The 26,305-nt window shown below is 43.5% G+C and overlaps 1 protein-coding gene across 1 annotated transcript; it reads left to right on the forward strand.

Annotated features, from left to right (window-relative positions):
* The first annotated feature begins 6,132 nt into the window (after positions 1-6,132).
* Positions 6,133-26,041, forward strand: RAB18 (RAB18, member RAS oncogene family). The gene is made up of 7 exons (XM_048511363.1): positions 6,133-6,291; positions 12,970-13,025; positions 17,083-17,144; positions 18,507-18,579; positions 20,064-20,182; positions 20,259-20,325; positions 24,461-26,041. The coding sequence occupies exons 1-7, from the start codon at positions 6,224-6,226 to the stop codon at positions 24,634-24,636; spliced, it is 621 nt and encodes a 206-aa protein (XP_048367320.1). The 5' UTR covers positions 6,133-6,223; the 3' UTR covers positions 24,637-26,041.
* Positions 26,042-26,305: the final 264 nt, after the last annotated feature.

Genomic DNA, 26,305 nt, shown 5'->3' on the forward strand with positions numbered 1-26,305 from the left:
TTAAGTTTTGAGGCCACTTCTGTTTGCGGGAGTCAGTGACTGCCCAAGCTAACTGATTTGCAATATAGAAGCAAATGTGAGAGACAGATACATCCAAGAGGCAGAGAAAAGAACAATGGGTCATTGTGGAGAAAATGAAAGTATCGATCTTCACAACATCAGGAACATGTTATTCTGCTGCTCTAAAACATAACGTAACTGACCATCTTGTTTCTGTTACTACTATGGCAGCTGGACATCTGGAAATGGTATGGCTTGTGGCAAGCATTAATAACTTTTTTAAAAAAAATGCCATTAAAGTAGCAGTCTGCCAGAAACACAATTAAGGAAAATTAGCTGAAACGAATAAAAAATGCATAAACCTGAAATAGTAGATTGCCAATGGAAAGTTACAGGAGCTCGTACTTGACAGAACAATGTATGTATTTTATACATTTATCGAATATTAGATTTGAAGCACTATTGTGTTACCCGTATATAGAGAAAACACTTGGATGAAGGAAGGAAAGAAGATGGTTAAAATGTTAGAGAAGGCAGGAAATGATTTATAATGCCATGCTATGGAATCTCAGATCAGCGAATGTGGCGCATGTTGAAATGAAGAGATGATTTAAATATTAAAAATCCGTAAAGTAATTGCTAATGCTAGAGATTTAGAAGAAATCTCAAGAAATGAGAAATCCACTGAAACAGAGATCTGTGAAGATGCTTGTGCATGTCAATATATACATCCCTCAAATGCAGAGGCAGAGTAAACTGTGTCAGGCGCGCATGCGCACCCGGTGCTCCTGTGCCCGGAGTGTTGTGCCCCCCTTCCCCCCGGCCCTGTTGGCGCTACGCCACTGCTCAAATGTTATTCCTGGAGGTGTCCTATCCCCCGGAGCAGTGTTTCGGGGGGGCGGGGAGTTTGGGCTACAGTGAGAGGGGAGAAGCAAGACATTTGTGCTCAGCATGTAGAAACCCTTCCTTCCATGGAAAGTGCTCTGTGAGATTCCTCCCCTTGTGAGCAGCAAGATAGCAAGACTTTGAGGTGCATAAGGAAGACTATTCAGACACTCAGGCAAGACACCTAAAACAGCAACCACCTGGTATCTGACAAAAGGAGCTCTGACGCTCAAAAGCTTATACCCTGAAAATTTTGTTGGTCTCTAAGGTACTACTGGGCTTTTCTGTTGCAGACCAAAATTCTTGCAAGAAATTGATTCTTGCAAGCAAGCTGGTAAAATGTGAGCTAGACAAGGCTACTGTTAGATGGATTTGTAATTGCCTGACTGACTGAACCCAAAGGGTGCTCTCCAATGACTCATCTTCCTCCTGGAGGGAACTGACTGCAAAGTTCTGTCCTGGGCCCAGTGTTATCCGATATATTATTTTTATCATTTAGCTTGATCAGGGGTCAGGAACCTTTTCCGCTCAAAGAGCCATTTGGCACACCCTCCCCCGCTCACCCCCCCCACTCGCTTGTACGCCCCCGTCCGCTCCCCCGCCGACTTGCTCCCTCGCCCCCCCGCCCGCTCACACCCCCCCCCCGCGCCTGCAGGGCAACCAGCAAGGCGGGCGGGAGGAAAGCCCGCGGCGTGGCCTGGCCGGCCGCGGGCAAGAGATGCGCCCGCCCTGCTTCCTGCAGGGCGGGCGAAGATGGGCTCGGCGGCTCGGCCTGGCCGGCCGCCGGGAAAGCGCCCGCCCCGCAATCAGCGGGGCGGGCAAGAGGCAAAGCCCGCGGCGCGGCCTGGCCGGCCGCGGGCGAGTGATGCGCCCGCCCTGCTTCCTGCAGGGCGGGCGAAGATGGGGCCCCCAGCTCGGCTCATTGAGCCGCAGAACAGCGGCGGAAGAGCCGCATGCAGCTCGCGAGCCGCGCGTTCCCGACCTCTGAGCTGGATGATGATATAGAGGGCATGCTAATCAAACCAGCAGATGGCATCAAACTAGGAGGGGTAGCTAGTATTCCAGAGGACAGATTCAGAATTTTATATCATATCAATAACCTTTATTAGGCACACAGAATAAAAAAATAGAGGTGATGCAGTGCGTAAATATTAAACAGGTCATGTTCCCTTCTGCTTTCCTTGATTCCATACAGCAATCACTTGCAGGAGAAATTTAGCAGTCTTTTCCAGTGTCTCCTGTTTTTTGCAGTTGAGAAGTAAGTTTATTCGCAAGTCAGCTGGACAGGTTAGTGCTTTATGGTATGTGGGTTGTGGTAGTAAGTATCTGATATTTGAATACTTAGGACAGAAGAAGATTGTGTGATTTAGATTTTCTACTTGGTTCAGGCAATGTGGACAGAATCTTTCTTTGGATGGTATAGACTCGCACAGGTGTCAAACTTGCGTCCCTCCAGATGTTATGGACTACAGTTCCCATCATCCCCTGTCAGCATCATGCTGGCAGGGGATGATGGGAGCTGTAGTCCATAACATCTGGAGGGCCACAGGTTTGACACCTATGGAGTAGTTGCCCCTCCTCTATTGCTGATGGAAACACATTGCATCTAGCACGGGTTAAGGCCCAGGTTCAGAACTTGAAATTACCTATACAGATTAGAAAGCTGGGTCAAAACTAACAAAATGCATTTCAGCAGAGATAAATGTAAGATACTACACTTAGGCAGAAAAAATGAAATGCACAGATACAAGATAGGTGACACCTGGCTTGACAACAGTACATATGAAAGGAATCTGGGAATCTTAGTAGACCACAAACTTAACAAGAGTCAGCAGTGAGATGCGGCAGCTAAGAAAGCCAATCAATAGGAGTATAGGGTCTAGATCGAGGGATATAATAGCACCACTATGTTCTGCATTAGTCAGACCTCACCTGGAACACTGTGTCCAGTTCTGGGCACCACAATTCAAGAAGGATATTAACGAGCTGGAATAGGTCCAGAGGAGGGTGAACAAAATAGTAAAAGGTCTGGATTCCGTGCCCTATGAGGAGTGGTTTAGGGAGCTAGGTATGTTTAGCCTGGAGAAGAAAAGGTGAAGGGGTGACGTGATAGCCAGGTTTAAATATTCAAAGGGATGTCGTGTTGAAGAGGGAGCAAGCTTGTTTTCTGATTCTCCACAGACTAGGACAAAGAGTATTGGATTCAAGGGGCAGGAAAAGAAATTCCACCTACATATCAGGAAGAGAACTTCCTGACAGCAAGGGCTGTTCGACAGAGGAATACACTGCCTTGGAATGTGGTGGAGTCGCCTTCTTTGGAGGTTTTTAAACAGAGGCTGGATGGCCATCTTCCACGAGGGCTTTGACCGTGTACTCCTGCATGGCATGAGACTTGATGGCCCTTGTGGTCTCTTCCAACTCTATGATTTTATGAAAAGGGCTTCCCTCCATAAGATATATATTTGTTTCTGAATGAATGGGAGCGGGGAATGCAACCATCATTTATTTAGATAATGAAAACAAATGTGGGGGGGGGGGGAAGCAATTGAGTGCATATCATTTCTTATCTCGGATCCTGGAAGTTTGGTTTAGAGAGTTCTCCCTTTTGTTGTACTCTCTGCTCCCTTCCTTCATACACCTAACCACTGCAGCTGTGCCAGGCCTGGGTCAAGCAGGGGTCTAAGAGAATCTCCCCTTCCCTCTCCTGTGCCTTGCTCAGTTTTGAATACCGTATATACTCATGTATAAGTCGACCCGAATAGAAGTCGAGGCACCTACTGGTAGATACAAGTAACCATACCTTGGGAAATGTAGTCCTCCAGGTGCCTGAGACTTGCAAGTGGGATTCAATCACAGCCTTGAGAAGGGCAGTTAATAATGGTGTAGCGATTAAGGTGTGTCAGACTATGACCTGGGAAACTCAGGTTCAAATCCTCACTCATGCCAGGGAAGCTTGTTTTGGCCAGTCATATAGTCTCAGCCCTGACCCTAGTAAGTATTTGGATGAGAGACCTCCAAGGAATATTATGGGTATGATTTGGAGGCAAGTAATGGCAAATCACCTCTGAACATCTCTTGCCTTGATAACCCGACAGGGGGGCCATAGGTCTGCTGTAACTTGATGGCAAACAAATACAACCCCCTCCCCATGGCTCCCTCCTAAGTTATTGGCCTTAGGATGGCATAACTCTGTATTGGCCTTAGGATGGCATAACACTGCAAGACATTTTTTGCAAATGGAAGCCACTAGCCCACATTTTGTACTAGGTGTTGATCACTTCTGCTTTCACTTCAAGTTGAGATTGGGAAGCTTTGGATCACCAGCCTTGATTCCCACATCAACCAGCTGTTCGGATTGCTGCCATTATGGGATTTATCATCGTTATTCTGCAACGTACCTCAACACCACAGTCTGCTATTAGTGCATATTTAAACAAAGCATACCCCTCTGCTTTCTTCACTTAGCCTTAACCTCTTCCAAAGAATTGCTGGTTGTCCCAATGCGCTGGTGAATCTTGGGCAGGCATTTTGTTTAGAAGAGGAAAATTTCTGGAAGTAGCAGGCATTGCTTCACGCAGCAATGGTCACGTATTTATGCTGTTATTGATTCACTGAGAGTCTTCAAGTCAAATTGGGCAATTCCCTTCTCAGGAGTGATTCTGGAGGGGCCTGTTTTGATGTGTGCAAAAGTTAAGGCCCATGCAATGATGGCTCTTTCCCCATTTCGTTACCTCTGGCTGACTTTTGGCCTGCATATCAGATGCCATTCATTAGGCCTGTCAACAAATGAAACAACAGAAAGCCTTGGGTTTTCGACACATGTTGCAATGCAAGAGTCCCGGGGATTGAACAAGACTATCAAGACAGCCAAGAGGACTCTGTTGCAACGCTGAGGATTAAATCTGGAACTGGAAGAGGTGCTATTCCATTTGCTTAAGGGTGGTTTTTTGGGAGGTGTGTCCACGTACTTTAATGTGTTGAAACTGTTACTCCACGTCATGAAATGTCACTTATATTGGCCTGCAGAAAGTATAAGCATGATCCAGATTCTATGCCTCTGCCTATTCCAACATACAGGACAGAAAGAGAAACATAAAGATGGAAAAACATAAAGATGGAAACTGGAAACAAGTAAATGTGTCAACTCTGCTGCTAACTTTCTAAACATATCGGTCTCCATATTAGTGCATTTTACAGGCAATAGTATAGTAGTCCCCTATGTAAGCACCAGGTCATTCCTGATCCTTGGGGTGACGTTACATCACGACATTTCCTAGGTAGACTGTGTTTACTGTGTGGTTTGCCATTGCCTTTCCCCATCATCTACATTTTACCCCCAGCAAGCTGGATACTCATTTTACCAACCAGAAGGATGACAGGCTTGATTTGGCTACCTGAACTCGACTTCTGTTGGGACTGACTTAGGTTATGAGCAGAGCTTTGACTACAGTACTGCAGTTTACCACTCTGTACCACTGGGCTCCTCATGTTTTTACACTCCCCTTTAAATAAATCTTTTCTGCTTTCATGAGACAAGCAGCAGCTCCAACTATTCTGAGGACAGTTTACTTGGAGATCTCAATGTCTGCAGGTATGGAACACAAAGCCTCAAGGAATTAAATATTAAAAAGCCATACTGTTCGGTCACAGCACTCTCTTTCAAAAATTCTCAATGGTTACAAATGGCTGAACGTTGTGTGCTCTAGCATGCACAGCCTCCCTCCCTGCCCAAGCAAAACGAATTGAGGAAAATTTATAACCGTTTCCAATATCTGATTCTAGAAGGGTAGTTTTGTTGCAGACGTTGGAACTATACCACTCTAAACCCACTGAAGTCAGTTGCACCACAGTATAACAGCCCCCCACCACAATGCTGCAAACTGAGCCGCAAACTGAGCCCCTTATCGTGCCGCAATATACCTGACTGCCTTTTAGAGCAATGCTCTTTTTTGCGGCTTTACATTGTTGAATAACTCCTGAAATTATTCTGGCTGGCTGCCCTGAATGTATTTCAAGATTTTTTTACACGGGCAAAGCAGTCCTAGAGATTAGTCAGCAGAAAACCCCGATCAGCTCAACACTGGGATTTTCTCCTCCCCGGGATTGCAGTTTTGACCTACAGCAGGCAAAAGAGCCGGACGCACTAGCAAAGCCGGGTCCAGGTGACCGCAGACCACCTGGGAAAGTGCAGCGATGCTCAGCAGTCGAAGGGCGCATGCGCGTTGTGGCGGCTGGAGCGGAAGCGAACGGACAAGGGACGCATGCGCAGAAGACGTGGCAGCCTGCGTGAGGAGTGAGGAGGTTCCGCTGCGGGTCGGGTGAGTTGGGGGCCGCCGACATGGACGAGGACATTTTGACTACGCTGAAGATACTCATCATCGGCGAGAGCGGCGTCGGCAAGTCCAGGTGGGCCTCGTAGACCGTGGCCTCTTCCTGTCTCCTGGCCTTCTCTCCGGGCAGGCCTCGTCCGGCTGTCCCGTCTTGACCGGAGTGGGGAGGGTCTCCCCTTTCCCCTTTCTGAGGGAACGGGGGGGGGGGGTCGCCTCGCAGCTTCTCTGACGTCGGGATTGGGTGCCGCGGGGGGGGAGGGGGAGGCCCCAGAACTTGTCTGGAAGCCCCGCCCTCTGTTTTGGGGACCCGGCCCCTGATGTCACCCCTGGGTGGGGCGCGCCCTCCTTTGTCGGGAGTCAGCCTCACATTGCGTTATTCTGCCCTTGCAACGAGAACCTCAGGGCAGCATTTGGGGCTCTTCCTGCTTCCGTCTAAGTCACACAATAGCCCTGTGAGGTGACTCAGGGAGAGGGCCAAGATCGCTCAGCCTGTCTGTGGATTTAGACTGGCACTGGCCCCGCCTGATAGGCTGAGCATTGTGCTTCACTGTTCAATGGAGCTTACAATGGTCAATATTTTATTTATTTATATCTTACATTTCTACCCCACCAATCTCCCAAAGGGACTCCAGGCGGCTTACATATAAACATATAGTAAAGCAATACAATAATATAAAAGCAGTATAAAAGATATAAACATTAAAACCAGTTACCAACAAGATGGTTTAAAACCCAAGAAAATAAAGGAGCAGACATTCATGCCGCACCCAGACGAAGGCCATGGGATGATATTAAAAAAAAAGGGGTTCTTTGCTGGCCCAGCAGAAAAGGCCCGGCGGAACAATTTATTTTGTACAGCCATTTCATGCATCTTTAGTATTTATTTTGCATTGACGCACTCTTTCTAGCTACTTCTCTGTATTACAGGAGACCTTTCGGCAACTACATCCAGGTTTTTGCTCCTTACTGTGAACTTGTAATTGCTTCTGGCTTGTAATTCACTATTAATTATGTCTTATATGAGAGGAGTTGCAGGGTTTTGCTAATATCTGTGGTAAGATGAGTCTGGGCAATTAAAATTCCAGCCCAGCTATCTTGTTTACCTTTTTTGTAACTCCTCTAGCTTGGGAACAATTGGAAAAGAGAAATATTGCCCTATTTTCTGCTGCAAGCCCAGTCATTTGACATTCCCTCATAAATAAGTAGCTTGGTGCCACATAATCATCTTAGCACTACTGCTGAGTAGTGGACTGGTTTCCTAAGGAAATTAAACAATTTGCCATTGTGGATAGTTTTGTCTGGGGTATATTGAACATCAATTCTCACGATATTTCGTATTTAATTTTCATCCTCCTGGACAGCATCTGTTAGTTTCCTCATGCACACATTCTATCCTTGTAACAATCCTGTGTGGTAAGTTAGGCTGAAACTAGACTGGCTTGAAGTCAGCCAGTGAGCTTCACGGTCGAGTGGAGACTTGAACTTGGGTCTCCTAACATTCTCAGCAGTGCATCACAGTGATTATCAGCATGTTATGTATAATATGGACACAAGTGCTTGGATATATGTTGGACTGTAAAGTAAAATATGTAGTGAAGTGCTCTATATGGGGAGATTTTTTTTGCATGATTTAAAAACACTCTCATCCAATTTATTTGGTAGATGCAACTAAGTCGCTTGTTTACATAAATGCCAAGTGTGTCTCATCTGACCTAGTATTTTGGAATCTTTTTGGAGCAGCACCACATGTAATTACTAAAACACTGAACAGGAATTTTAGCATGTTACATTTCCTATTCTGAATTTGTATACCTGGTGTTAAACACCCCCCCCACACACACACACACATTTGTGGTGTGTTTGTACTTTTCCCTTTGTACTGCAGCATGCTTGATCTGTAAGATGTTGCAAGAATTTAGTGCTGACAGGTTTGATGACATCTTTCAGATGAGGTCATCTCTTTAGCATGTGACCTTGGGAAGCCGCACATTCTTACAGCTGCATATTGTTTACCTGTAATCAACCAATGCAGGGAGAGTACCCTCATTTTTAGTTGCCAAATTAAGCAACTGTAATGCTTGTAATGATTAGGGAAACAAGTTAAATTTATCCTGGCTGTACAGTGAATTCAGATTGTTGACTGGGTCAGATGGTATGGAATTAGATGGGAAGGGATAGTGGGAAAATGTTGCTAATTTATGTGAACACCCTAGTAACTCTCCCCCCTCCCCAAAATCTGCAAAAGAAAAAAACCCCATGGCATATAGGAATTAATTAGCAAACTGAATTATATCTCTTAATGACTCAATTAGTTCTTTTTAACTTTTAAATTGCCTCTTCTGTAGGTTGAGTGTTTTCCAGCAGCACTATAAGAGCTTCATGTTTAAGTAGGCCTAAGTCAGGGGTCAGGAACCTTTTACACTCAAAGAGCCATTTGGACCACTTTTCCACGGAAAAGAAAACACTTGGAGCCGCAAATACTTCTTGACATTTAAAATGAAAATAACACTGTATATATTGGGTTTTTTAACCAATTATAGTGTGTTGCTTATGAAATCCATCCTCCCCATGGTTTTTGTGCACTGAGTTCATGCAAAATAAATATATTTTATAACTATGAAATAAATACCATATATACTCGCAGATAAATCGACCCGCATATAAGTCGAGGCACCTAATTTTACCACAAAAAACTGGGAAAACTTATTGACTCGCGTATAAGTCGAGGATGGGAAATGCAGCAGCGACTGGTAAATTTCAAAAATAAAAATAGATACCGGTACCAATAAAATTACATTAATTGAGGCATCGGTAGGTTTTCCCAGGAGATGAAATGAAACAATGCATCTGAGAAATAAACATATTGTGGGTGATTACAGGGTATAAACTAGGAATGCAAGACCAATCAGGTGACCTAATTAGATGCTGCTGCTGCTGCGGTATAGGAAAGCATCTCCTCAGCCATCAAATGAAGGAGAGTCTGGTAAACCTATGGAATAAAGGCTGCACTTCTTTGCATGCTTACCTAGGAGTAAGCCTCACAATACAGCAGAACTTACTTGGAAGTGAAAATGGAGGGGATTCAACTGCACAACACATCAGTCCTTTCCTCAGTTCTTTCCTGCCGTGGAGCTGAAGGTTCTACACTACAGTTTAAACCAGTGCACTTGGAAATAACCCCCCTGAATTTAGTTGAAATGTATTCACATGAAAGAGTACACAAGAATGTAGCCTTGCGGGGTACTTTTTAAAATGCATTTTAAAAAATCAGATTTAAAAAATCCAGCACAGAGTTTAAAATGCTTATAAGCCATTGAAATCAAATGTTCTTTGCTTGATTGCAGCTCTGGCTTGAAGATCTTTTACCATACAGATCTTTTGAACAAAGCATTACTGTAAATATATTTAAATACTTCTTACTAAGAGATGGTGTGAATGTGCTCTAACATCCAGGATAATGATTTTAATCAATAGTGATTGCAAAAACAGAAACAGGGAGGTGGTATTTACAGCAGATAAATTATGCTCAAGTATGATATGGTTTACGTCTCTTTTGAGGCACATCATGCTTCCTGTTAGCATGCCCATGCTCTGCAATACTTTCCCATCTTTTTCTGCAGTCTTTCAACAGGCTCGCTTTGCCAGTGAGTAGGAAAGAGCACCCCAACTTCACTGACAACATAGGAACTGGGTGAGCGGACTTTTTCAAGGCTTCAAAATGAGTGAGAAAGACCCCACCCAGACAGCAACGGAGCGGAGCAAAGTGAAGGGAACCAGCCATTCCCTTAGAAGCGGCCAAACCAAACACATTTAAACCCAGCACAAACAAACTTATAAATGCCTTTAGATGCAAGGAGTTAAATTCTTCTGTCTATTGTTTTAGGACTATTATAGTTAAGGAAGAGGCAATAATTGCAACGGTTAAAACTGGGGGAAAACCAGCAAGACGTTTACTTTGCTTTTTGAGAGGAGATAAAATATAGCAGGGCTATAAACGACTTAAAGAATTTCCTTACCTCAATAAAACTTTAAATTAGACACCCCTTTATGGTATTGCTCACAAGGAGCTCTGATAGGAGCACTTTAAGAGAAGAGCACAGAGAAAAGTGGAAATAGTTGGATAGAGTACGGAGAGCTGTAAACAGCAAGTTAGGAGGAGAAAGAAACGAAACTGAAACCATAGATAAGAGAGACTAAATTAGACGCTCTGGAACGTTACAACAATAAGCTCCCCTAAGTAATCAGTTGGTTTTTCACAATACACATTCTTTTGAAATGAAAATGCCATGCTAAAAGCAACGAAGACGGCAACAATGAGGAGGAGACGGAGAACTCCAAGGGTCACGGCTGGGCAGCCCCTCCGTGCAAGCTTGCCTGCCTTGCTGGAGTCTAGCTGGGGAGAGGGAGCTGGTGGGCAGCGTGCGGCATTGGCCACAGGTTGCTGGTGACTTCCTCCCACTCTCAGCCCGCAGCTCTCTCCTGTCTTCGTTCTCTCCTGCCTTCTGCTCTGCCTTTTCCCTCTCGGCCACTTTCTCCTCTTCCTTCCCTGCGCGGCTCTCCTGTCTTTTGCTCTGTCTCTGCCTTCCACCCTTCAGCCGCTTTCTCAGCTCCCTTCCCTGCGCGGCTCTTCTCTGTCTTCTCCTCTGCCTTCCCTCTGCCCCTTTCAACCGCTTTCTCTGTCTCTTTCACAGCTTCCTTCCCCTCTCTCTTATCCTCTTCTGCCTCCCTTCCCGTTCCTCGCAACCTCCCCAGGTCCCGGCTCCTTCCCTCTCCCCAGACCCCTGCACCACCCCGCCTTACATAGCCTCCCAAAGGCCTCTGAGGCTACCTTTTTCCTCACCCCCCTGTCTTGTGACGGTGCCACGGCCAGCCGGCTGCAGCACGATCGCCAGCTCTCCCCGCCCCCGGTTAAGCTGCTCTGCTCTCACTGGGGCCAGGGCCGGGGAGGCGACGCGCGGCGGCGTGATCGCCACTCACCCCGCCCCCTGCTAAGCTGCTTTGCTCCTGCCACAGCCGTGGCCAACGTGTGTGCTTTGGCCGGCGTTTCCTCGCAGGGCAGCACGGTGGAGCCACTAAGTCCGGGGCGGGGCCTCCTGGCCGCCCCCAAACAAGCATTCTTTCGGCACAGAGGAGAGGAGGGGAGGAGCCGAGACAAGCCTCGCTAGCCAGCTGGAGCTTGCGAGGCCCCAGGAAGGGGCAGCCATGCCGGGAGCCGCACTCCAAGCAGGAAGGAGCCGCTTGCGGCTCGCGAGCCGCGGGTTCCCGACCCCTGGCCTAAGTAAATCAAATGGTACATAATGGTGAAGTTGCTGTTGGGGTTGCATACAGAAAACATAGCACTGCTGTGAAGAAAGATGTAGCCTGACTGCCTGTTTGTTTCTGGGCACAGTTCAATGTATTGGGGCTTTAAGCAGTTTGGGATTGGGGGAGATGAAGGGCCCCCTCCTGAATTATCCTGCTTCCGCTTCATCCCAAACCCTGCTCTCTTGCCCTTCGAGGTGAGGCAGGGGTCAAAGAGAAAAAACTTTCTCAGGGAAGTGAAACACTAATTGATTAACCAGTATGGTTTTGTTTTTCATTTACATATTGCTATTAACACAAAAGTGCTCTGGAGGCGTGGATGTTCAGCTTGGTATTGATACAAGTACGTAGGTTGAATTAGCTAAGGGGTGGGTTGACAACCTCTAGTCTAGCAGGTGGTCCCTGAACCTTTGGAGAACTTCCTGCCCAGTGGAAATGTCAGTCATCAGGAGGAAGAGTTAGTTCCCTGAAGGAAAACTGGAGAACAAGTCTAATAGAGAAGTAAACCCTCTCATTCTCCAGTGCAGGGTGGCCTTTTGTTTGTTATGCAGCATAATTAGAAGATGGAGCATGCAAAAAGTAGTAGTGCCTGGAACCACTTCACAAGAGATGAATTTGTTAGTGTTTATTTTGTTAAAAGATAAAAATTTAAACAATTGGTTGCTTTTTAAGGCTAAGACAACATTTTTATTATAAGTGGCAGCACTTTGTCTTTGAAATGTCTTCCCTTAACCAAGGTTTGTCAGGCACCAGGTCAAAATATTCTGCCCAAGAAGCTTTTAATTGAGTTTCATACCACTTTTTAATTGACTGTCTATTGTTATGGATTTTGACCTGCATTCCCCTAGCTTTGTGCTCTCTTTGGCTTGCTTTTTGGTGGTGTATATTTTTCTCATCACTCTTTTACTGGTTGTTTTATGACTGCTGAATTAAATACTTTTTGGTGACTGAGTAAATTTTATTTGGATTGTTTGTTGTCTTGGGTTGTAAGCCACCTTGAGTGGTTTCTGTGAAGAGGCAGCATATTCTGGCAGGCTTGCTATTTATGTACAGTCTTAAGTGTTTTAATTGTAAAAATAAACCTTAATTCCTGAATAATAATTTTTCTTGAAGATTTTAATAGGCTTTCTCATAGAAGTTTAACCTGGATGGGTCACTTTTACTGTTTGTATGTCAGTTAAGATTTCCTTATGCATAATTTCTGAGATGCTTGAATTCTGCTTTGCACTGTGAATGGTACATTGGTCAAATTCCTGGCAAAGTACAAGTTAATTCTGAAGGAATAGCAGCAACAGGTGTTACTAAAAGCCATAAAGGTTGATTGCAGTGTGATAATTTATGCCCATGTAACGCAGTATATAAATATATTGGTACTCTGGGTCCATTTCTGGTATAGATTTAATGGAGCGTTCTTTTTTCTTCCTTCTCTCCTTCCGTTTTCCCTTTGGTGCAGCCTTCTATTACGATTCACAGATGATACATTTGATCCAGAACTTGCAGCAACGATTGGTAAGTTGTGTTGTGCTTGATACTGGAATTGAATTTAGAATGTCTGTTTGTGATTCTGAATTAATTTATTGTCCAGTAAAAGCGGAGTCCTTGCAGCAGAAAGTATATGCTTGGGCAGAGAAAACTGGAGCCCTGGGACACAATCAAGGCTAAGATCCTTAAAAATTGAAATAGAGGATTCTTGAGTCCTGAAATACGATAGGTTTCTTAACCTTTTTGTGAAGATTGTATCTTGGGGCCTTTTCTTTCTTGCCCAGAGTAATGCCGATTGCCACTTTAGGCCTGCCAGAAAATGCTCTGATCAGTGGCTGAGATCAAAGAGCTTGTTCAACAGTGGAACGCACTACCTCAGAGTGTGGTGGAGTCTCCTTCAGCGGCTTTTAAAGAGAGGCTGGATGGCCATCTGACAGGGAGCGCTTTGATTGTGTGCTCCTGCATTGCAGGGGGTTGGACTTGATGGCCCTTGGTGGTATCTTCCAAATCTATGATTCTATGTAAGGACTCTTTAATTATGCCTTTTGTTGCCCATCATCATACTTCAGGTACGGAATAGACCTACTTTTCAATTTGTTGTCCAATGCAAAGGATATTAGGATATGGATTTGTGCTGATAGACAGTAGTAGCCAATTTTGAACTGAATATCGGAAGTTCAGATGTCATGTAACACTGATTGGTTTTCTGTCTATATAAACACCTATGAAAGCTTGTCCAGCCCCCTTCTGTTCAGCTTGTCCTCAGCTAGAAATTGCACAAATTAGCAAGACTGGTCAGAACTAATGTTAGGGCTTTTTGAGTTGTGGTCCTGTAGAACTAACTGTCCCCCAGCTCATGACTTGGTAGGCTAAGCCCAGGCAGTAAAAGTAAATGTAAGGAAAACATTTGTGAAATGTAGCTGATGTGGCTCTTGTTGTGTTTTCGATTTTGTGAAGAGACACAGGCTTCCATTTGTGGCTTCTCATTTCAAAAGGAAGGATGTCTGGCAAGTGGCCAAGCAGCAGTGGGGAAAGGAGGGATGCCGTTGGGGGGAAATGGAAACTCTTAAGACAGGGGGACTGCTCAATTTTGAGAGCAGGTCTAAGACATGCTTACTTTCTTGCTATTAAGTGGTATTAGTTTAAAAGAATTGAGACCTAAGACAACATTTTTGTTGTAAATGGCAGCTTATTTAACAGTATATCATATTCAATTAAAATAGGAATAAAAAACTGCTTGGGCTCTGATCATCTTAGAGTTAGGCAAAGCTCTTACATTTATTAGCACTGACTTGTGAAGGGAATGTTTTTCCTAGCTTAGTGCTTTTTGAAGAGGACTGTACAAAAATGTAATGGTATCTTTTCTTGTATTGCACATGTCACAAGGGTGTACAAAGATCATGTCTAAATATAGCACTCTGGTTTGTCCAGGAGAAGTTATGTTAAGATTTGAATTGTGCAGTTCAGCTGTAACAGAAACAAATAGACCAAAGGACAAAAAAGGAAGCAGAGACATATGAGTCTGCAGCATTTAAAGTTTGTGAGGAGAAGGATTTCCCTCCCTGGCATCTTAGTCAACATAAGGGATTGACACCTATGTCGTATAATACTGGAAGAATAGCAGGTTCGGTTAAAGTGTGTAAGCTAAGCTGGTACGAAAGCTGGTAGGCATTCTCATTTCTGTATGGAGGGCATGCCATTTCTGTCTAAAACAGTGGTTCTTAGCATTAAGGCATTGTTCCCTAAAAGTCATACAATATCACCTCTCCACTTCATCCAGTTTTCAAGTGTTTGAATCTTTAGTGTGATGCAGATACAGAACATATCATTTGTAACTTAACATATACAACTGTGTTGCCTGGCATTCTTATGGAATTAAAAGGTGGGCAGCCCAGTCTGGTGGAGGGAGGACCTATCTATGGAACTGGTGCAGCCTTGCGCTGTTGTGAGCCTTACTGGTTCAAGGGGCAAATTTGCCATTGGAGGGCCAGGTATGCAGGCAGGCACCCTCAGCCCCACTGCTGCAAAAGCTGGAAGTCCTGGCTCAGTGGAGCTGTACAGGCATCCAGAATGGATGCTGTGAGGGAAGGCAGAGCCGACATTAGTCAGCTTCCACCAAGGGTTTGCAACCAGTTGCTTGTGCCACTTCCTATGGCCGTGGTGGCGAACCTATGGCACTCCAGATGTTCATGGACTACAATTCCCATCAGCCCCTGCCAGCATGGCCAATTCGCCACCACCATCCTATGGCTATTCTGCCCAACCCCAATCTGGATTGGGCTGTCAGTCTTCTACAAACAAAATTTTAAATACACCCAATATTACAGCAAGAAAGAGCTGCAAACCTTCATCCCATGCAATCTTAGAACAGTTCACCTATTCCAAAAATGGGGGAAGGGTTTAATGGGAGTTTTTTCAGTGCCCCCCCAAATGTTCTAATCGTCCCATTAGAGAAATGGATTGCTGAACATTCTGAGTGGCTGAAGCTCTGTCTTACGTCATTTCACTCATTCTGAAATGGGAGAATATTCTCTCTTGAGTAGGAAAGTAAGTAGCACTAAATGTAGTAAGTCTGACAAATACACACCTGCCTATTTTGTCACCTGTATAACACATGATCAAACACATGTGAATTTAACCATATAGAATCTTGAACAAACTATGGCTGAGAGTTACTTTTTAGTTTTCACATCCATAAAATGTTCTTTTCTTTATGGTTTCAGTGTTGTTTTCATTGCCCCAATCTTGAGAAGGATAAGTTATGGGCTTTATTCCCAGTCTAATTCTTAGAATCACCAGAACAAGCAAAACACTGTTTGAAACAAGTATTATTTGTGAAAGTATCATTCTGTGTCGTCCATCTTGCCTTCAGAGGAAAACATTAGATAGTTTAATAATGTGAAATTCATCTAATTAGGTCTATGTGAGGTAAGAAACAATCTAATGTCCCTAATTCTCTCTGTCTGGGATTGCAGTAAGGCTATCTTATCTTTTTATGCAAACACTTTGATAAGTATCTGTGAAATCTTTTAAGATATGTGGGATAAGAAATGGCATTTTTAAAAATTTCTGTTTTCATTAACATATGCTAGGTTTTTTAATATTATTGTGATTCTTAATTAAATAAGAGTGGTTTCAGGAGTAGTTAGACTGATTTTAAATGTGTACGTAAAGTGTCATCAAGTCACAGTCAACTTATGGCAACCTCATATCTTAAAAGGTAACATCAGATGATTTTGGGCTGCGATATAAGATTTTTACTTGATACCTGGAAATAATAAACTTTGATCTTCTCTTCATTGTGTGGGCTGAGTACATGTCAGAGATCGATTGCTGGAGAAAACAGTCATCTCAATACAGACTTGTGGCTTAGTGGTTAATGTGTTTTTTAAAAAACAGCTAAAGAACCGTGGTTTCTATATATGTTCCTTAGAAATAATGTTTCCCCGCCAGTGGAATAAAACTTCATAGCACATGCAGAATTTACCAGTTCCTACATGGAAGTGACATGTGTGTAAGAATTATATTACATATAGATCTCTCTGCAGTAATTCATATTCATCGGTAAGTGTCTTGTATGAACTAGCTGTTAAGTCTAAATCTAATGGTAGCCTGAGCAATTTTGCTGGTATTTTCCAGGCAGTATGCCTTGACCTGCATAGCCTCAGGCTATCCCAATCTTGTCAAATCTCAGAAACTAAATAGGGTCAGCTCTCACTTGTATTTGGATGGGAGTTGGCCAAGGAATACCAGAGTCATGATGCAGAGGAAGGCAGTGGCAAAATACCTCTGAACACCTCTTGTCTTGAAAGCCAGTTTGCCATCAGTCAGCTGTGACTTGATGGCTGGGAAAAACAAATCTCTACAAACTTCTGGCTGTTCTGAAAGCTGTGAAAAAGCTGGATGTTTTCCATTGCCCAAATCTTTGTTCCAGAATAAGGGAATAGAAAGAACAAAGTAGTCTGCAAATAGCGTGCGTTTTTAATCAGTATATGAAACAGCCTTCTTCCCCTCTGTTTTTTGTTCTTTTCCTTCTAACTGAATAATACCTTGTCTGACAGCACTAAATCCTCTTGTTTTCTAGGTGTTGACTTCAAAGTGAAAACAATCTCAGTTGATGGAAATAAGGCAAAGTTGGCAATCTGGGTAAGACCTATTAGACCTAAAATATGCAGCGTGTTCACTACTACTGTTCAGTGTCTGTAGTTCTGTGTTTATATCTGACAGAGTTTTTCTGTATCAAAGGAAGATCCTAGCAGGTGACATTGTTGTGTCAGATTTCAGCAGCCTACAGTTAAGCATTTAGATAAGACTTGCTGCTAGGGCTAACCTGAAAATACAAAAGTTAAAAAATGTTACCCTGTCTCTAATTCTCTGTCGCCAAGTCCAGAGTTTGGGCGTGATTTGTTATTTTTTGCAAAAATTCTACTCCGCCCCCTGATTTGATAGGTAGAGACTCAAAAGAAGGACAGGTAGCTGATGCATTTTAAGGTTGCTGCATCACGTGCTGTACCATCAGTTCTGTTTTTGGAGAGTAGCTGTGCTGCTCTTCAGTAGATCAGCTAGGTTCGAATCCAGCAACACCTTAGAAACCAACAAAGTCTCTCTCCCTGATGAGGGGGGCTGTCCGGGGTCGGGCAGGATAGGAGGGATGGTCCAGACCCCTGCGGGCGGCGGCTCGCCACAGGGGCTTTGACTCTCAAAAGCTTTTACTCAAAAAATCTTGTTGGTCTCTAAGGTGCTCCTGGACTCGAATCTAGCATCAATTCCATATGTGTATAAACTAGTCTGAAGTTATGGTTTGGAAGCATGTGAAAGGTAAGCAGGATCTTTATATAAGCTGCCTCAGATTTCTCAATGGAAGAAACTTAAAATATGAATTAAATCATAATTGCAAGCCAGTGACCTTCTTTAGTTCTGAGAGTAGTGAAAACATAATTTCATATTGAGGGTTAGAAATCTGCCTGTCTTAAGCAGTGGAGCCGGTGTGGTGCAGTGTTTAAGAGTATTAGACTAGTGTCAGGTGACCTGAAATTCCCCCCTCATGCCATGAAAGCTCACTGGATTACTTTGGGCCATTCATATTCTCTCGCTAATTAGGGATCTGCTAGCATATTGTTTGAAATTGAGAAATACAGATGCCTGGATGATCTGTTTTGTATGCCAGTCTTTGAGGAATCACCAATTAATTCTAAAAGGAATACTCAGGATTAAGAAAGTGTACCTTTGATGAAACCTATATCAGGAGGAGCTGGTGCAGAGTCCAAGTTCTGTTTGCAGATTGCTGTCTCCACACAGATACTTTCTGTACCTCAGCGCTGTTTTCATGTAGCAAAGCATTCCAGACGCTTGTCCCAGCCTGGGAAACACTCACGTCTTTCTCCTGTAGACAGTCCTTCACGTGAAAAAAGATCTTTCAGGATAGAAAGCAGCCAATCTTGGGATACATCTTCATACTGCATGCCTGAGCAGAGAACACGTCATACTTATAGTTTTCTAATTCTCTAGGACACAGCTGGTCAGGAACGGTTTAGAACACTAACACCAAGTTATTACAGAGGAGCGCAGGGTGTTATACTAGGTAAGCATGTTTTTGGTTACCACTTATTTGAAATGTTCTTAAACAAAAGTGATAACTTTTCTGGCTTGTTTTGATTTGCCAACTGGATTGACCTCCCTCTCCCCTTCATTCAAAACACTTCTCTCAGGGTTCAGGGGAGCAGTTATGGGTGCAATATGGGGACTGCACTCAGAGAGGAGACTCAGTAAATCCTAACTCCCAATTCCTGCCTTCAGAAGCCCCCTTAGGCCATTGCAAGTAATGTCCTTGGATCAATGGCAGTTCTGTTCATATGTTCAGGAATTCTTGGATAAATTGAGGAGCACGTTGGTTACCAGCATTAATGGTAGCCAGAGTTGCTTGGATTGCTTGGGTGTAGAAAAATACTTCTGCAGGCTATAATTGGCTGTAGTTTGCAAAGAAGTGTGTGCATTTTGATTTTAAATGGGCTTTTGGGATGTGTGTGTATCTGTGAAGTGCCACCAAGTTGCATTTGAGCTATGATGACCCTATGAATTAATAAACTCCAGAATATCCTATTGTTAACAGCTTCTTCAGATCTCGCTAACTGGGAGCCGTGCTTCCTTTCAGTCCATCACATGTTGGGTCTTCCTCCTTTCTTGCTGCCTTCAAGTTTACCTAACATTATTGTCTTTTCAAGTGATTCCTGTCTTCTCATAATATGACCAAAGTTCATGATAGCCTCAATTTAGTCATTTTAGTTTCTTGGGAGATTTCAGGCTTGATTTGATCTGGAACCCATTGCTTTGTCTTTTGGGCAGTCCACTGTATCAGTCAAACTCTTCTCCATCACCAGATTTCAAATCAATCATTTTTCAGCTTTCCCACCCATCTGTATGAAAGTTATAATATGATATGAATGATCTTGATATTGGTCACTAGCAACACATCCTTACACTGAACACCCTTTTGATAGGTCCTCCAGTTTTCCCTTCCATTGTCTACCTGCCTCCCACAGTTAATGCATTTCAAACATTGAGACTCTTGTTACAAGTAATGAAGTTTTCGTAAACTGAGCGAGGTAGCCAAGTTGGAATCTGCTGATAGAAACTGTTTGGCTTGCTCTTCTAAGCCACCTGTCGGACTTTGTCTTCAGGCAGTAGCAGGGTGTGTGTTTGTGCTACAAGTTTGTGTGGCTGTCTTATTTTTAATAATTAGTTCTTCGTAGTCAGCACCTAGTGATTTAGAGAAACTTCTAAATTGGATTCCTAGTTCCATTGTCACTAATTGCAGAAGCTGTTGGGCTTAATAGTGTTTAAGAAATCATCACAGTTGAGTAAGTAGATTTAGCTGGATATTTTGCCATATTAAAATGCCATGACTTCAGCTCATGGTTGTCTACTTGATTTTTACAACAAATTGTCATACAGAAACTAGCACAGAGTGTTAAAGCAGAAACTGTGAAGGGGAAAGGCTCAATGTGTTAGCAGTTGGAAATGCCTCCATCATTGCTTAATACTGACCGTTGTGAATTTGTGTTTCAGTTTATGATGTCACGAGAAGAGACACTTTTGTTAAACTGGACAACTGGCTCACTGAATTGGAAACATATTGCACAAGAAATGATATAGTTAAGATGTTAGTTGGAAATAAAATAGATAAGGTAAGTGGTTCTAAATAGGTTTATCGTTGCTTGTAAACCTGTGTTTGTTGACTAATAATCCTGTGACTTCTTCTAGGAAAACAGGGAAGTTGACAGAAATGAAGGACTCAAGTTTGCACGGAAACATTCCATGTTGTTCATCGGTAAGCTGTTGAAAATCTTAGCAAGTTTGATGCAGGAGGTGGGGGTCCCTGTTGTATGTGTAGTTCTTAACAGCTACACATATCAGATGGGATTGTACAGTTGCATAACGTAAAGGATATTTGCTGAGAAGTAAATTTTACACACACTACACTAATTCTCTCGAAGTACAACTCTGGAACAGAGTGTTTTATTATGCGTATTAATTGCCATCCCAATCCAAGGTGATCATTGTGGTAACAGCTTCTAAAATCTCATTGGATGTGGTCTGCGGGTGAAACACAGCCATCAGCTCTAGATTAGCCTGTGCGCTCCAACACGCCAGCTGGGTGACCTTGGGCTAGTGACAGCTCTTCGGAGCTCCCTCAGCCCCACCTACCTCACAGAGTGTTTGTTGTGAGGGTCAAGGGAAAGGAGATTGTAAGTCCCTTTGAGTCTCCTTTCAGGAGAGAAAGGGGGGATATAAATCTAAGCTCTTCTTCTTTTTTTCTTGTATGATTGCTGCATCCCATGAGTTCAGTCTTCTGCCAAGATCTATGCTGCAAAGTATCCTCTAATTTTGATGAGGATTAGCCAGAGGATTTGCACACAGGTCCCATTAAAGTGCCCTGACCTGGATAAATTAGGCTAGCCTGATTTTGGAATCTAAGCAGGGTCAGCCCTGGTTAGTATTTGGATGTGCAGCTCCCAAGGAAGTCGGGTCGTGGCACAGAGGTGGACAGTGGCAAGAAGGTCTCTTGCCGTGGAAACTCTGCAGGGTCACCATGAGTCACCCGCGCCTGGACAGCACTTTCCACCAGTCACTAAAGTGAATGGAGGTGGTATAGCCAATCAGTTTAATTGAAATCCGTTATTGGTGGATTTCCATTCATTAATTTCCGTGTGTGAGACTCAGGTTCATAAGTCTGTAGTAATGGAAACAAATTCACTGCTGTTTCTCATACTTCTATTAGGGAAGATTCAAGAAGGAAGTTGGCAGCTGCTGGTGCTGGTTTCAGGATATTTTGGTTATTGCTTTTATCATTTATTGACTCCCTTCCTCCTTCTAATAACAAATCCTAGGCTTCAGTAAGTTATCTGTTTCTCACCTAGAAGTCATGAGAATTTGACAAAGTGGATTTGTTGCTGGCAAAGATGGAAGTTTGATGAGAAATGAATGATTACATTGGAACCTTGAGGAATTGTACAATGGCTGATGTGAACTTACTTGACTGTAGACATTGTAGACAGCGTTGTACTCTCGAGTTTCTCTTGTAATGCTAGTGGTTCAAAGTAGGAAGTCACTGCAGCACAGTTGGATAACCTTGTCAGTGATGCATTTGTAATTGTGTGGGTTTCATGCAGTGCTCAGTTTTGGATATACATGCACACACACAGCGACAGAGGTTCCCATAAGACAGTGATGGCGAACCTATGGCACGGGTGCCAGAGGTGGCACTCGGAGCCCTCTCTGTGGGCACGCACATACAGAGTTCATCATGTGGGGGGCAGAAAATCACACACACACACCCACATACATCTAGACTGATCTGTGCCACTGAGCACAATGTACGCGCACCGCGGTGAGCAGGGAGGACTCGGCTGGCAGGCTGAGTGCCTGTGGGTGGCTACTGCCTGAGGGGGGGGGGTGCAGAGGAGGCAGAGATGCTAGAGAGGCACAGAGCAGTGCATGTGGGACTTGCTGGAGGCTAGAGCAGGCTAGCCCCTGCTCGAATGGGTGGGATGGAGGAAGAAGGAGCCAATCGGTTTTTTCTAAATTAAAACCTCAGCATTCAGGTTAAGTTGCAGGGGGTTGGCACTTTGTGATAAATAAGTGGGGTTTGGGTTGAAATTTGGGCACTCGGTCTCAAAAAGGTTTGCCATCACTGCCATAAGAGTTTGTGAAATAAACAGTTTTGTCTAGAGAGCTCTTGAGCCGGCTTAACACCAGATAATTATATAGTAACATTAATACAAAAAAATGAGATGACTGAATAGCAAAGACTTGAGGACTTTCTGTGTGGTGCTCCGGTGCTTCTGTGTAGGGGAAAAGTATTATTCCAGAGATCTGTCCTTCCTGCTTTCTTTCCTACCTATATATTAAGGATTTCTTCCTGTAGCCTCCAATGACTTTTAAACTGGCTGTGGAAAATGTGATGTGTCTTCAAAAGCATAGTCTTGATCCACTTGCTGCAGTGAATTCTATGTCTTTTTGGACCAGGTATTAGTTCTTTTCCTGTTTAAATAACTCTGCTTATTGATGGCACTATGTACCATATATACTCGTGTATAAGTCGAGTTTTTCAGCTCATTTTTTGTGCTGAAAAAGCCCCCATCGACGTATACACGAGTCAGCTGTATTTTAAAAATATTTTAGGGTTTTTACTTTGTCGGCCACCAGGGGGCACAGTTTTTAGGCTAGTGCAGGGGTAGGGAACCTGCGGCTCTCCAGATGTTCAGGAACTACAATTCCCATCAGCTCCTACCAGCATGGCCAATTGGCCATGCTGACAGAGGCTGATGGGAATTGTAGTTCCTGAATATCTGGAGAGCCGCGCAGGTTCCCTACCCCTGGGCTAGTGGCACCAAAATTTCAGGATATCATCAGGTGACTCTCCTGATGATACCACCCAATTTTGGTAAAGATTGGATTCAAGGGGTCCCAAAGTTATGTGGACCCCAAAGAGGTGCCCCCAACCCCATTGTTTCCAATGGGAGGGCCCCAATAGTAGATGGGGCTACATTTGAGGGTCCATAACTTTTGGACCCCTTAGAGACAAACTTCACCAAAGCCTGGATTTGCTATCATCAGGATAATCTGTTGTGCTGATACCAGCCAAGGTTTGGTGATGTCATGGTTTAGGGAGTCCCAAGTTATATGGATCCCCAAAGTGAAGTGCCCCATTGTTTCAGGGGGGAGCTGATAGTAGATGGGGCTACATTTTTGAGGGGTCCATAACTTTGGACCCCCTGAACCAAACTTCACCAAACCTGGCTGGTATCATCAGGGAGGGTCTCCTAAAGATATACTCCTGAAATGTTGAGTACCTGCTAACATAAACATTCCTCCCCTGACCAAAAATCCAGTTTTGAAGGATTTTAACTCTTGTGTTTTTGCTTGGTTGCTGGTTGAGCTAAGGTTTTTGTATCTTTAAAGTTATTGTTGAGACCATATTGTTTTTGTTGACTCCCTTTTCCACTTACAGAGCTAGTTGACTGTTTTTCTTTGAAATAAATATTCAAAAACATTTAACCTACTGATGCCTCAATTAATGTAATTTTATTGGTATCTATATTTGCCAGTAGCTGCTGCATTTCCCACCCACGACTTATACGCGAGTCAATAAGTTTTCCCAGTTTTTTTAGGTGCCTCGACTTATATGCGGGTCGACTTATACACGAGTATATACGGTATTCTGAATGGGGGGTTTCAACATGAAGCTCAATAATTCTGGATTGCATCCTTAAAGATTCCTTGCAGAACAAAATGATTAGCCATCAATAATGTTAAAGCCACTAAAAAAGTGGGTGTTCTCAGTCCCATTGACTTGTGGGAGGCTGCTGTGAGACGAGGAGTCAGCCTAATGCTTTTAATGAACTGTATCTGCCCCAGTCTTCAGCATGGTAGTGAACTTCTGTGACAGATAGGTTTCTGAATCAGAGTTATTGTTTGTCTGGCAAATGAGTCTTCGCCTCATCAGTATAACATCTAATAAAGTTCTTTCTATAGTATTGCACAGGTGTCAAATTTGCGGCCCTCCAGATGTTGACTACAGTTCCCATCATTCCCTGCCAGCATGATGCTGGCAGGGGATGATGGGAACTGTAATCCATAACATCTGGAGGGCTGCGAGTTTGACATCTATCCAGGAGTCATGGAGCACAGTAGAAGGGTTGTAAACTTCATCAAATCTGGAAGCTATACGAAAAGAAATCTAAACTTTTTTCCCCTTTTTTGATACAAGAGCTTTTCCCCAAAAGTTATTTCAGTGCCCTTTTAAGCTGTCTGAGTACCATGCTAAGTAAATGCAGAAGCAATGCCACTCTTTACTTAATCATTCAAATGTGATGGTGGGAGGCAGTAACCCTTCCGTGGAGCAGAAAACGGGGAAATGCACACAGATGCTTGTCCAACATTTCCACTTTCTTCCCTCCCAGAGGCAAGCGCAAAAACCTGTGACGGAGTGCAGTGTGCTTTCGAGGAACTCGTTGAGAAAATCATTCAGACTCCTGGACTGTGGGAAAGTGAGAGCCAAAACAGAGGCCTAAAGTTGACAAACCATGAAGAAGGGTATCAAGGAAGTGGCTGTTCGAGCTACTGTTCTATGTTGTAAACTCCCGAAGACTCGTCTGTCGGCTTATTTAACTGAATAATGATGCCCTTTGTACATAAAACTCATATCTGCTATTTTAGGGACCTTGCAGTTTGCACATATTTGTTGTGTCATGGCAGTGAACATTTTTTTAAAGGAAAATGTGGTCTGCAGCTTTTCCAGTTGAGAATTGTTATGATAAGCATGCCTAATTTGCAAACTTTCAGGTTCTTTTGTAAGTGGCATAGGTTTCCTTTTCGGGAACAAATGCACTCAAATTCAGTGACCTTAATGATCACGGGACGACTTTGGAAAGCCATCTCAAATACATTTTGGCTGCATTCTGCCCGACTTTGGTCTTTAACTCTGACCTATAGCACTACTACAGACACATCTCTGAAGTGGGTATTTTTTGTAGGCTTTGCACATTTCATGGCAAATACTTTTCTCCCAGCGTAACAGCACAACACAAACATCCTCTTTTTAGCCTTAAAGAGCCATTTCTCGCTTGTAACTAATCACAATTAAAGATTTGTGCTTTTGGGAGGGTGCTTCTAAAGTTATTCAGTTTTAAAATCCTCACTCAAGTGAATAGTTGCCTGAAGGAAGTTTTAACCCTGAGAGAGTTATAATTACATTCAGCCACACTATTGTTTTTATGATGTCGTGTGCTTTGGACGTACAGGAGCATTTATTTTCTTTTTGGTTATAAGGGCTTGACTGTTGGGACTCTTCTTGTAAATCAGACTTTGAATGCTTCTTTCTAAGCGTTGATTACTTTGATTTCAGCAATTCACTGTTGCACATTCATGGATGACAGACCTGAATTGGATGTCTGTTCTCTTTGTGGCTGTTAGTCCTGAAGCTTAAATAATGTGTACAATCTGTGTTCTGGATGTGTGTAAAGAAAGTGCTCTCTTGTATTTTGGGTTTGCTGTTGCAAACAGCTGGCGGTGGGCTTTATTTCAGAGAACTTGTATAGATGGATCTTTTTTTTTCACAGTATTCAGTGCTTTCTAACATCCTCTTCATGTATAGGTGAATTTTGTAAGGCACAGCTTCAGAACGACCTCTGGAGCCTCGTTGACCTTGCAACAGACGACACTGATGACTGCAAGTACAAACAGGGTGCCGTTTTGTTGCACATTAGGAGCTACGGCGCAGCTTCCTGTAAATAGATATCCTGATGAGATACCTTTATAATATTGCAACTCTTTTGTACTCTGCGTACAGTCTTTAGTCTTTCACAGGAACGTTGACAGCTGCATTTTGCTTACAAAAAAAATCTTTTCACCTTTTACACTTGTGAGAAAATGTGATCAAAATTTTGAGAAGTTAAAACATGATAGCTGTTTTTAAACAAACGTTGTACCACTAGAAATGTAAGTAAAAACTCTGTAAATAAATATTAACACACTTCATGTGACGCACGAGCTTCAGGTGTTTGTTGCTATTTCGATACAGCACACTTGCTAAATATTTTGTTAGAGATCAAATGACCCTGCATCCCTGGTGGTGTGGTGGGATCAGTTTTTTATTGCAAAGTACATGTTCAGGATTGGAATTAAAAATGGTGCTGGAGGAAAATCTATCTTTTTCCCCCCCACCCCCACAAACTGGTCCTCGAGCTTGCAGGAGCCCTTGTGAGGTCAGCGCTTTCCCTTCTCCTGTGGTTTAAGCATTGTTGAAA

This window comes from Sphaerodactylus townsendi, linkage group LG11 (genome assembly GCF_021028975.2).
Source record: "Sphaerodactylus townsendi isolate TG3544 linkage group LG11, MPM_Stown_v2.3, whole genome shotgun sequence".
Classification (NCBI taxonomy): domain Eukaryota; kingdom Metazoa; phylum Chordata; class Lepidosauria; order Squamata; family Sphaerodactylidae; genus Sphaerodactylus; species Sphaerodactylus townsendi.